Raw genomic sequence first — 12540 nt, 5'->3', positions numbered from 1 at the left:
TGTGCAAAGGTGCAGACCTTGTCTTCAGACGCGTCAAGAAAAGCTGTCAGGTCTTTTGGGATGACGAGTCATGCAAATTCAAATGTCTCGATAGACCTCTTTTGGTCTTAAAAGGACAATGGCACTGTCCTCTGTACCCCATGCCCACCTGTGGCGCGAGCCACACACCTGGGCCGCCACCTGCCTGAGCGCCTGCCAGCTGCCGTTCGAGGGGCCCGTGGCGGACGCCTGCGGCCCAGCGGCTCCCCCAGCTCAGACACCCACCGTGTCGTGAAGAGAAAGGAGACTTGGCCAATATTTGAAATGCGTTAAACGACTCATCTTCCAAAAGCAATCCTGTGGCCAAGATGGGGCGGAGGGGCGGGGGCGGCGAGCCGGGGCATTCTGGGAGCGGCGGTGTCAGTGTACACGGGGACAGAAGGGCCTCGGGCTTCCTCACCCCCTAGACATCGTTTCCAGTCAATGTAACAAGTCACCTGCTACGTCTTGCAACCAGGCCAGGCCTTGGCAAGAAAGCGCACGAGCACGCGGAGAAGCCTGACCCCCACGGCCGCCCTGAAACCCCGCAATGCCCAGCCCCGTCTCACGACACACACACACTCCTCACTAACGCTCGGCGGCGCACCGGGCAAAGGTGTTGTATTTGCGGCCCGCCTGACCAAAGTCAGGTATCCCGGTGTGATTCGCTCCCGCCGGACGGCTTCTGTGGTGTTGCCTGTTGTCATTTTTTTTTTTTAATTTGACAACCGAAGGGAAAAGAGGTCCGTGCCCCTGGCTAAAGAGTCTGGTGTCGTGTGTTTTAAAAATTCTCGTGGCCCCCGCTGGTGACAGTTCCTGCTACAACCCAAGCGGTTGCTTTGGGAGCACAAGCCAGCCAGGCACGGGCTGGGAGGGGTCCTGCCGCCGGCGGACGTGAGGAGGCCGTTCCTACAGGGCTGCCGTGCGGGGTTGAAGGTGCATGAACATCACCCACGAAACGGCGGCAACGAAGGTCGCCGGGATTATCTGAGAAACACCCAAAGCGGCTGAGAACCTGTCGGCGCCCTGCCTGGGACACTGTCGCCGTGAGACTGAAACCGAGGCCCCCTCACAGGCCACTCTGTCCTCAGGTGCGCCCCTGGCTTGGTAACCTCTTGAGCCAAGTGCTGGGAATCTGTTTCTCCTAAATTCTGATGGACACAGCAAAACATGAGCACCCTCTGGGAAGCATAAAATGCTTGTAGAGTTTTGAGTTTTACAAATTTATACGAGACGGCACGGAAGAGCCATCATCCGCCATAAATTGTATTGTTCCCAGAAGGGGCAGATAAATCTCGAGGCATAATTACACGCCGCCTGCCGTGACCTTTGGAGACGCGTATCTGCTTGAAAAATAATGGGACGGCTCCTCCGCGCGGGACACGTTTTGAGTTTCGGCTTGAAATATGCTTTGCAGGAAACATGCCCGTGGCTCACTCCGGTTTTACTCGCGTGGGCCACCGCCAGTCCTCCCGGCTTGGCGGTTCTCACCGTCCAACGGACACTAGGAGCCGCATTTTGCTAAGCGAGTCTTTTGTTTGAAGGCTACGCCCACGTTCGGCCGGACCCCAGCGGAGCACGGGGCGCGGGGGTGACCGCTCTCCCGCGGGACAGAATGTGTCAGAACCCTGGCTGTTCGTGCAAAAGGCTTGCCGGGTGGGGGGATGCGGGGGCCTCCCCGCGTGCTCTGAATATCTCCTGAGCACCTCACCTTCCCAAAGCACGAGGAAGGAACCCCGGAAGGTCTGAGGGAGAGCGAAGGGGTGAGGAACAAGAAGGTGGGGGGCAGGGCTCCGGGAGGGTTGCGGGGGGGAGGAGGGGAGAGAAAGAATAGAAATGCAAACAATAAAAAGCCAGTCCTGCCCCGCGTCCCTAGTTCCACGACTGTTTGTCTCCATGTGTCCCGCTCAGCACTCGGCTTCACCGAACTCGAACCAGGTCTTGCTGTCTTTGGGCTCCAAAGATGAACTTCTGGGGGCAGGGCCCCGGTCATGCACTTTCGAGGGGCCGTCATGTCGTGGAGGGGAGTCTAGGGGCCAGCCCCACCCTCACTCCTGATGCTGGCGACAAAGCCCCGCAGACCAGAGTGGGGCCGGGCAGAGCTGGCCTAGGCAGGGGGCTCCCCAAGGGGGTGGGTGCGGGGCGCAGTAGCGGGGGCCCCACAGCGCCGCCCGCAGCCCGTGCAGTCAAAGCCAAGGCGCCCGCTTCCTGCCCTCCTTTCCTAACAAGGAAGCAACTAGGCGGTGTCCGCCTTGGGCGCGGTTCTGCCGATTTCTCGTGGAAAGAAAACGAAGCAACAATCTTACCCGTGAGGAATTTTGCTCAGGACATAATATCCAGTATAGGAGTGTTGATGGATCTGAAACAGACAAAAACAAAACGGAATGAGAAAGCAGCGAGGCGGAGGGGGACTGTGGGGTGTCTGGCCGGCGTGAGGGCAAACGCACACAGGGGACCAGAGACACGGAGCCATTCGGGGCTCTGGGAGCAGAGCCTTTGATTTACTTAGGAAGCTAATTTGCTGGCCTGTTTATTTTCTTCTGCTGCCCACGGTTGGCCGGGCCGGGCAGGCAGAGGCTGAGGCTTGTCTCCATGGCTACCTGGTCTGAGATGAAATCAGGGGCCAGGCGTCCAGCTCTGCATGACAAGGCTCAGGGCTAATGAGGACTCGGTGGCCATCGGGGGTGTTAGAGACCCACGCACTCGGGCGGTTTTCTACAAATTACAGCAAAGTCCGCGGCGTGTCCTCGGTGGGCGGCGGTAATGGACCGAGATGGGCTTGCGGGGCCGACCGCGGCCCCTCTGTGGGGCTGGACGCGCGTGTTTTAGATAAATGGAGAGATCGCTGCAAGGGGGGCGGGTAGCTTTCAAAACTACAGTAACAAAAAAGCCAAAGGAGTGTTTCCCGAGTCCTGAAACCCCCCCAATCCCGGCTGCCCCTCGGAACCGCTCGGAGGCCATGTTGCACCTCCCTCTCCCGGTGTAACTGCTGAGGGCTGGCGTCCCGTGTGGGTGAGCGTTCAGGGATAAGCACTGGAAGCCGCCTCTCTAAGGACAGGCGGTGACAGACAGGACGCCAAAGAAGAGAGATCTCCTGTGCAGCATGTACCACAGAGGGGACGCCTTCGGGTACCAGGAAAATTGAACCTTAAGCAATTTCAGTCCAACCCAAGCGAGATTTGATCTGACGTCTGTCCTCTCTAAACACGGTGCAAATTGCCTGACCGAAGGAAGGGTGTAGCTCTTAACTCTCGGGTTGCAAGTCCAAGTTGATGGCTGTGGGCCGAAAAATCCCAGATACCGACAGGTATAATAAATAGGCAAAGCAAGGAACACACGCTGTCTTTCTTGGTTGAAGGCCTATTTCTTTCAATTACCCAGAAATAGTGACTTCAATTTATTCTCTGGTCATGCCATGCCCAAACAAACACCTACATTTATCCCTTTGCGTCCCTGGTTAAGTTCACTAAGTGACCCTACAATGCAGCTCTGTGGGTATCTTCTGAGGGGAGCCCACGAGAAAAAGGGAGGCAAATTAAAATGACTTTGTAAGGACGATGGGAAGAAGAAGGAGAAGAGGAAGAGGAAGAGAAGGGGGAGTAGACCATCCATTTTCAACTACATGTCTGTATGGCAGGGCGAAGGGGAAAAAATGCCCAAGTCCATGGAAAGTGCAATAAAATATCTGCAGAACGGAACCACTCACTGCAAGGATTCAAAGAAAAATGAGGACGAGTCAAGAAGCAACGAGAGAAAAAACCCGAGATGCTGGATCTGCTTGGTGTGGACGCACACAGAGCCTTCCAGAGAAAACTCCGCGCAAATGGAAAACCTGAAAAATGAAAGTACAGTCCATGTATGGGGAAAGGGAAGGAAGAGGCAACGCTTTTCTCGTTTCCGGGATGAAACAATCGAACACTCTCTTCCACAAAGCGGCCCCTCCACCGGAGTCTAAAGGGTCAACGCGCAGAGGCTGCCCGCAGGGCTGGGCGAGCGGTCCAAGGCTCGCGTGCACGACGCCCAATCCCGAAAGGCTCGGAGAAAGCTGCGCCTCACAGGGAGGGCTTGTCCTTTAGAAAGCCTTTCTTTCCTTTGTGGCCTCTATTTATCTGTTGTGTGTACGTGACTTTCTTCAAACGAGGCCCCGAATACTTCTGGTCATGGGGGAAAAAAAAATGCGAAGCGTCGGAAGGAAGACTGGTTGTTTTTCCGAGAGGGCGCGCTGTCCAGCTCGTGAGAGTGGCTCTGGTGTCTTGCGACACCATCAGGTTCGCCTTGGGAAATGAATACGTGAGAACCGGTTTCCCGAAACGCCGTTCCGGGGCAGGGAAAGCCATTTCGACAAATTATTATGTTTTTAATCTATGAGGCAAAACAGCAGATACTGGCGTTCAATAACTGGGGGAGAGAGAACGGGTCCAGGGTCCGTCCTGGGGTAAGTTCCTATCGGGCAGCTTCTTGCAGGCGGAAACGCCCCCCTCGCCCTGACATTTGCGTTGCCCTCCGCCCCCCGCGGAGCCACATTTTTTACTTCCCCGCAGCCCTTCCGACCTCAGCCCACCACACACGCTCTGCACACGCATGTCGCTCCCTTGTGACATTGCCTGCTCCTGCCGTATTGAGCCCTTGTCCCCTAAATACCGTTATTTCGCTGTGTATAATGCGCACTCATGTTTTGGGCCCATGTGTTCAGGAGAGGGGAAAAAAAAACCCTTCTGTTTTAATTTTCATGTCCAATTATTTATTTATTTATTTATTTATTTATACGTAGGTCCTCGGGATTATTATTTATTTTTGGGGTATCCTAAAGGCGTCTCAGCATTTGTTTTTGAATAGGTTATGGTAGAAGAAATTTTATGTAACGAGTAATTAGCACAAGGACAGGAGGTATTTCAGATACTACCCATGCATAACGCGCACCGTTATTCTTCCCTCAAAAATTTGGGCACAAGGAGTGCTCAGGACACATGGCAGAACGCGGCATTGCGACGCCTTCGGCTCTGGCTCCTCGCCGCAGACCCAAACACCCAATTTCGTCCTCGGCGGCTCCATCTTGTGCCTCCCGGGCACCCGAAACTCAGCGTTCCCTCAAATACACGCTTCCACGAGTGCCGAGACCTCCTTCAACTTGAGTATGTCGGACCTGGGCGGCGGCCCCATCATGCACTCGGCAGAGCGAGCTGAAAGCCCGGCTTCCCTCAGCTCCGTTCTGGCCTCTCCACTCGGGCGCGTCTGCCCTCAGACGGTGCCCAGGTCCTTCTCGAATCCCGCCCCCTCCGCCCCTCCGGCATGCGCCCTAGGGCCGCCCTCCCGCCTGTCTTCCCAGCAGACAGAAGCCACCCTATTCCTTCCCAAGACTCAGCCCTGGGGCCCCTGTCCCTTTCCTTCCGCTTGCTGATGAACGTTGTCACCTCCACGACCACACAGGACCCTGCCTCATTTTTTACCCCCTTCCCATTGTTCCTTCTCCCAAATGTGTAGAACATAACACCAACAAAAAAACCCCGGATTAAAAAAAAAAAAGCCTGGCCAGACTTCCTGGACATGCTCCCTTTTAATGATCATGGCGGCGCAGAAGAAATTTCACACGGCCTCCTTCCTAGTCGCTTCTAACGCGCGGGCGCACCTCACGTCTGAGGGACCGTCCCGCGGCCGCACGGAGTGGCGTGTCCCTGATCTCCATTCTGTCTGGCGTCCACAGTCCCTTTCTGACCGGAGCCTGCGCCCCACCCACAGAGTGGGTCAAACACGCCGGAGGGGCCGGCGGGCTCGGGGAAAGGTTCTCCCAGGCCAGGATCAACGACACCAGGGCCTGACTGCTACGCGGTCCCCTGGAACTGACACACCATCATATGGAGGGTCAACTGCGACGGAAAAAAATTGGGAGCAGAAAAGACAGACGATGGGGTGATCTGATGTGAACAAAGGCTAAGCTCCCGGGAAAGCGGAGCAGGAGAAAGACAGTTCAGGTGGAGGGAGGAAAATGGCATTTGGAAACCGAATGGTTAAAAAAAAAAAAAAAAAAGGAAAATGACCCGCCTGGGAAGTCAAGGCTGAGGAGAGAAAATCAACCCTAAAGGAGGGAAAAGAGAAACGACTCTGGAAGAAGCTGGAAAACGGGCGGTTTCTTGGCTTTAAAATGGGAGGAAATGGAGCGTCTGCCCGGCGGTCCGTCCCCTCAGAGCCCCGCAGCTTGTGTTACCGAAAGAGAAGGACATTCCGCCGGGTTCGGGCGGGCTCGCGACCCCTGGCTCCTTACCAAGGCATCACCGACCGAGGGGACACGGCACGTGCGTTTGGACGCGTGTGAACCCCTGCGACGCCGTCTTCACAGTCCCGGGAACAGACAGGCCCCGCACCTCGCGTCTCCTCGTGTCCTGGGAGCCCTTTAAGACGGTGATGAAGTTCAAACAGAAAAGTCTGAACGCTGTGTCTCCCCACCTCCTGGTGGATGGGGGAGGGGGAAGCAAGGGAACAAACAAGGGTCTCATTTTTGCGAAAAGGCTTCACGAGTTGCCCCAGAGACACGGTGTGTTCCTAAATCCTGGTCTTGAAGTGCGCTTTGGAAATACCTGCCCTGGGTTCTGGCAATCAATCCCGCCCGTCCCCCGCTCTCCCAGGGGGCCCAGCCGCCGCCTGGCTCCCGAGAAGGGGAGGTCGCTCTGCGGGTGGCAGGCGCTCCTCCGGTGGGTGGGGCTTCGGGGCAGGTGGGGCGGAGGCGCCCCCTCCCATCCAGCTCCTTCTCTGCATAATTAAAATAAACGAGCGCATCTTTCTCAGCGTGGCGGCGGCAGGAGCTCACCGGTTCATAACGTCTTTCTGGGAAGAGACAAGGAAGATCTTGTCTCGGAAACCCCTTCCCTTAACATTTGGCGAAAGAGCCCCAGAGGAGGGTGCGGCCTTCTTTCTAGGAGGCGTAAGGCCAAGAAGCCCAGCTACGCCTGACAAGGCGGCCCTGCCGGCCGGAGCCTGGACCGGAAGCCACCTGCGAGGCCCTAGAGCAGGGGCGGGGGGCGCTGTCGGGGAGAGGGGACACCCAGGGGCAGTGGGGGTCCTGCGGGCGTTAGAGCTCCGTGCGTGTGAGCCGGCGGCTGTCACCTGCCCCAAGGGCACCGGAGCGCCGACCGGCACCTGCTGTGAGGAAACAGGTTTCAGACCGGCGAGGCTAACACTCGGCAGTTAGAGCCGCCCACGACCGAAACGGCCCAGCGGCCCCTGGCGCGGCGAGGAGACTGCAGGGAGCGAGGGACAACCCTGGCGGCTGCTGGGGTTGGTCCTCGTTCAGAGAGCCCCCGACCTGCGCTGCGCGGACGAGGTGCGTGCGTTCCCGTCGACCTGTGTTCTCGGTGTGGGGCGCGGGCGCCGAATCCCGGGTCCGCGGGCTCCCCGCCTTCGCAGGGCAGCTCGACAACTTCCTGCCGTTACAGAAGTGATCTGCGTCCCTCGACACCCTTCCTTCCTGAGAAATCTCGTCTCGGGGCAGAGTCAGACCCTGGTTGGCTTTTAATCTCCTGTTTCGCCCCCGCCTTTCGCTGGCCCTTCCCCAGGGACCCAACCTCTCGGCAAAATAATCAGCCTTCCTGCCTCGCCTCTGGCCTCGCTCGTCCGGCTGGTGGGCCAGTGAGTTCTCAGTCCTGGGGCGGAAGCTCAGCGACGAGGACGGTCTCCCGAGTGAGTCGGTCCCTCCTGGAGAGGTGTCCTCCGCTCTCCGGCAGAAGGTCACGGCCGCCCTTCCGTTCAGTCGCCGAACGCGGCTCCCGTACCTGCGAACGCTGCCAATGTCCCGGATCTCCCTCTCATGGAGTCAAACCCTTGGCTGCAATGACTTTTAAAAAGCTTTTTCCAGAGGACCCTGCATAACTCGGTACACACCGAAATACTTTGTAATGTGCAAAGAGGTAAGGCAATGATGAGGAAAAGACGTGAGGGAAGTAAAACGGTCTTCGTTTCTTCTCTGGCTGTGGGACTCTGCTTCCCCGCTGCGCGGCCCCTGGCACCTGGCGCTACAACCTGGCTGAAGAGCAGGAGACACCGCGCTCTCAGCTCCAAAGCGGCGAAGCGCTCTGAAATCCGTGGGGCTCGGGATTCCTCCCTCCGCTCCGTTCCTCCTAGAATAACGGGCCTTCTCGACAGACTCCGCACCAAAGGGACCTGCGGATGGTGATTTCCGTTGGGACCTGCAGCCTCGTCAAACGTCTCTTCTCTTCTCCTGCCCGCCCCGGCCCTAAGCCCCGCTCGCTCGTTCTGTTGGGACCGATGGCCGTGCATCCGGCTCATGCACGGAGAACGCGTCTTCCATCCTGGGTGTCCTTTGCATGAGCGTTTGACTCTGAGAACGCCGGAGGATAAATACGGCATTAAAAACAAGGAGGCATCCGAGGAAAGAAAATCTCTTCTATCCCAGAGATGAACAGCAGACATTTCAATTGTGGTTCTGATTATGTTTCCAAATCCCCCTTTCAAGTGCGTCTCTGAGCCCCCGAAATAGCTGAGGGATTTCTTTGTTTTCCTTCTCCTTTGATCATTGCCTCCAGCCTCCCCTCGGACGCTTCGGTTCACGCGGCCTGTCCACGTGCCTCGCGCGCGCTGCCGGAACAAACGCCACCGTCACGGCGTGGTTAGGAGGACCTTCGCAGGAAGCGATCGTGGACAGTCTCCTTCCTAGCTCATTCTCAAAGCCACACACCAGGGTGCCTGGGCTCCTTCCACGGCCCGTCACGGCCCTGTCCTCTCCTTGGCCAGCCCCGCAGACACGGGCGTCCATGTTCACCTTAGTCCTGGCAACCGATTTCCTCCGTCACGGCCTCTTCCATTGGGCTGTGCTGCCAGGTCTCCCTGCGGGCTCCTCCTGGACTTTGCTTCCGAACGCAGCGCTTTCTCTTCCTTGCTCAGCCTTGTGGAGGGGAGGCAAGAAAAAAAATAAATGGAACTTCCTTACATGGGAGTGGTCTTTCGAATTCACAAGGTATTTTTCAGTGTCCTTTGACGTGGTCCTCGCCATGCCTGTCCCTGCGGCTGGACCCCTAGGTGCATCTGTTAAAATTGTCAAAATTAGAGTGACATTCCTTCCTCCCGCTCTCCCTCCCTCCCGCCGCGGTGGAGCCGGGTTCATTGCATACATGTTCTGCGTCTTCTTACCCTCGCACCTCCCGATGGGCGGCTTCCGTGTCTTGGCGACTGTGAGTAATGCTGCAATGAATACAGGGGTGTAGGTACATTTTCAAATCAGTGTTTTGGTTTCTGCAGATAAATACCCAGAGGTGGAATTGCTGAGTCATACAGCAGTTTCATTTTTAATTTTTTAAAGCCCCTAAATGGTTGAGGCCACCATCTTTGCGTAAGCGACGGCCTCACAATCCCACAGCACAGGCGTCTGTCCTGGCCCCCGGATGTGGGCGCACGCCTGGCCCCTTGCTCTGTTCCTGCTTCTAACATGTTCCTGCAGCCTCAGCACGTGTTTGACATTCTAAAGGTTGTGGGTTCGATTCCCGGTCAGGGCACATGCTTGGGGTGTGGATTCGATCCCTGGCAATTAATCGATGTTTTTCTTTCACATGGATTTTTTTTTTTCTCTCTCTCTCCCCCTCCCTTCCTCTCTCTCTAAAATCAATAAAACATGCCCTCGGATTTAGGAAATTCTATAAAAAAGTACCATCGCGCGTGAGACAAGGCACTGGTGTCCTCAGCAGAAACAAGGGCCCCTTCTGTCAGCGGGGACGGGCTGGCAGAGTGGCTGTGACGATGACCGTATCTGGGGTGCTTACGAGAGAGGGGGAAGCCGGAAAATCCCCAGCCAGCATCTCTCACGGCCGCCCCAGAGGTCCAGGCAGCAATGTTGGGGGGCGGCTACAGACGTTCCCTGAGCCTGTATTTTGTGTAAAGTGCTCCTTTAACATTGGACGCCACAATGGGGAGACTCCGCTGCCCGTAGCCAGCTTGTGTGGCCGTGAGGAAGGAGGCGGGCGCGTGGAAAAGGCAACATTCTTTATCTGAATTAACGTCCGCCTCCCATTGGAAAGATCGTTCCTTATCGTGCTGGGTGAATGGAGAGCCATTTACAAGACCCCGGAAGTCATGAAGGGACACATCGTTTCGGCCACCGCCGCCACCTGCAGAGTTGAGGGCAGGAAACCACCCAGAAGGCACCGAGGGCTGCAGACCCGCCCCTGGCAAGTCGCCAGGGGCATGAGCCAGCTGCGGCGTGGGGTGAAAGTACCGCTCAGAGGCCGAGTTTGGAGGGGCCGAAGGAAAGGTGATTCAGCATCAATTTCTTAGAGGTGAGAGGTTGGGAATTGAAAATTACAGCCCAATAAGAAAAAGCCCAAGGTCGCAGAGGCTGCGGGATCGGCACTAAGAAAGGACATGCTGGAAACGTGTGAACACGCCCTGGACTCTGGAAAAAGAGGCCCTAATAGAGTCTCCCCGAGAACAGTAAATGGGGGCGCACGCACACACCGGCACTCAGGCACAACTAATACAAAAACCAGGCGCAGAATAGCCTTCACTTGGGTTGCAATATAAAACTCGATGGGACACTAACACACGATCTTCATTTCAGACACCGAATGATGGCCGGAGAAGCTATGTGTCCTGGCAGAACTCAAAGGAGAGATTTTCAGACAAATACGGGACTCCTGAGACAGAAGCGAGAAAGCCGCCGCGGGAGTGGGCGCTGTGGGAGCCGGCACCGCCCAGCACAGGCGCTCGCTCCTGCCTCACACCCCCCTGCCCCCGACCCCACCGCCGCTCCCTGCGCCCACACCCCTCTGGGTGCGTGATCACCTGGGGCCTCGTTCGCTCCGTCTCCTCACCCGAAATGCTTTCCCCTCTATTTCCGGACTGGATACATTCTGCTGCTTTTTAAAGATTCAGTTTCAAGCCTCTGCGAGAGGAGGCCCTTTGGAATCATGCGGCCCCACGGTGCCTTTCGTTGCCTCCCCAGGGTGGCAGCTACTGCCAGCGCCGGCCATGCCACACTCAGGGTGAGCCGGTTTAGACTTGTTCTGTGAAACCGCAGCTCTCGAGCTGGGTCCCGGGCCCCGACAGCAGGGACAGGGCTTGGCCTCTCTGCCAGGGGCCAGAGCTGGTCCGCTTTGTGCGCGAGGGAGCGCTCAGCACCGAACCGCCACCTACAGTGTGGTAGCTGCTCGACAGACACCTGCTAGGCCAGGGAATCCGGGAACGGGGAGACTGGCCGGAGGTTCGTCCGGCCGCGTCCACTGTGGGCGACGGGGCCAGGGAGGCACTTTTATTTTTGACGGAGGATGTAAGCGGCAGTAATGATTTCCGGAAACACGCCGGGCGGAAAGGCCTGATGGAGCTATTCGAAGCACAGACCGACTCCGGGACAGTGTGACTTACGTCACAGGGGGACAAGAGGGCGCGGACGGGGGGCGGGGGGTCAGGGAGGGTGGCTGGGGCGACGGGGGTGCGGGGAGGGAGGAGCTGCAGAGCCACGGGCGCCGGGGCAGGAAGGCGGGGAGGTGAGTTTGGTGCGGACAGTGAGCAGGATGCCACGCCATGTGCCACGTGTGTGCCTGTGTGAGCGTGCACACGCGTGTGTGCAGCGACACGCACACCCTGGGAAGGCGCCGCCACTCCTGAGAGCACAGGAGAACGTGTTATGTCACAAGAACCGAAAAGCACAGAAACACACAGGCAACACCGCCAAGGGCGCCAAGTCCCGACTCAACATGCACGGCTGCCCGTCGTCCCTCAGCGAACAGACGTGTCAGCTTGTGTCGTTGCCGCGGCGTCTCTCTCCTTCTCCGGAGGGGACGCTCCGCGTGCAGTGTGTCCGAGCGCGAGCACATGGGGACGGCCCCGTGGGGCTCGCTGGCAGCCGTGACGCGGACAGAGAACCTCCTCCCGTCAAATCCACGTAGTTGCAACATCATCCAACTTTTGAAGGCACAAAAGCTGGAAGGCGGGGGCCGCTCCAGGCGCCAGGAATGGGGATGGGATGGGCGATGAGAACACCGAGCTGCAGCGTCAGCCCGGGCGCCTCACGGGGGCGTCGCTCGGGGGAGGTCTGAGGTGCCAACGCCCCCGTGGGGGCAGGCGCGGTGGCTTGGGCCCCGATGGGTCACGAGCCGAAACCGCGGGCTCCTTGAAAAAGTCAGCGCCACGCTGGATTCAGTTTCCTTGCACGTGGGACCAGAAACTTCCACCTGCCCGCCCCGAACAGGGGACCCCGTTTCCCGTAAACCAGGGCTCGGGGGGCTGGGGCGGGGCGGAGGGCCTCCCTCTGAGGACCCCTACCTGGAGCCGTGGCCCCGCCTGTCTGTGGGGCCGTATCTGCGCCACCCAGGTGTCAGCGGACCTCCCGAGAGAATCGGACACAGACCCCACCCAGGGAACTTAAAACTCCTGAGCCTCAGTGAAGTGGCGTGCAAACCGCTTTCTGGGGTCATCGTGATCATGAGGACCACGCAAAGCACTGTCACTTGAGATGGGAACTCAGCAAAAAAAATTATGAATTGTACAAAAAGGCAAACACATGGAAGGTGAGCAGAGCGAATG

General features: G+C 57.8%; 1 protein-coding gene across 3 annotated transcripts in view; it reads right to left on the bottom strand.

Annotated features, from left to right (window-relative positions):
* DPP6 (dipeptidyl peptidase like 6) overlaps positions 1-12540 on the bottom strand; it is a 484609-nt gene that overhangs the window by 99470 nt on the left and 372599 nt on the right. For all 3 annotated transcript variants that reach the window (XM_054574779.1, XM_054574777.1, XM_054574778.1), the window contains exon 6: positions 2325-2377. In XM_054574779.1, the coding sequence (XP_054430754.1) occupies positions 2325-2377 (53 nt within the window). The remainder of the gene's footprint in view (positions 1-2324; positions 2378-12540) is intronic.

Source organism: Pteronotus mesoamericanus, unplaced genomic scaffold (assembly GCF_021234165.1).
Source record: "Pteronotus mesoamericanus isolate MK-2021 breed Mesoamerican mustached bat unplaced genomic scaffold, CSHL_Meso_final contig_265, whole genome shotgun sequence".
Classification (NCBI taxonomy): Eukaryota; Metazoa; Chordata; class Mammalia; order Chiroptera; family Mormoopidae; genus Pteronotus; species Pteronotus mesoamericanus.
This window is presented reverse-complemented; position numbering and strand designations above follow the sequence as displayed.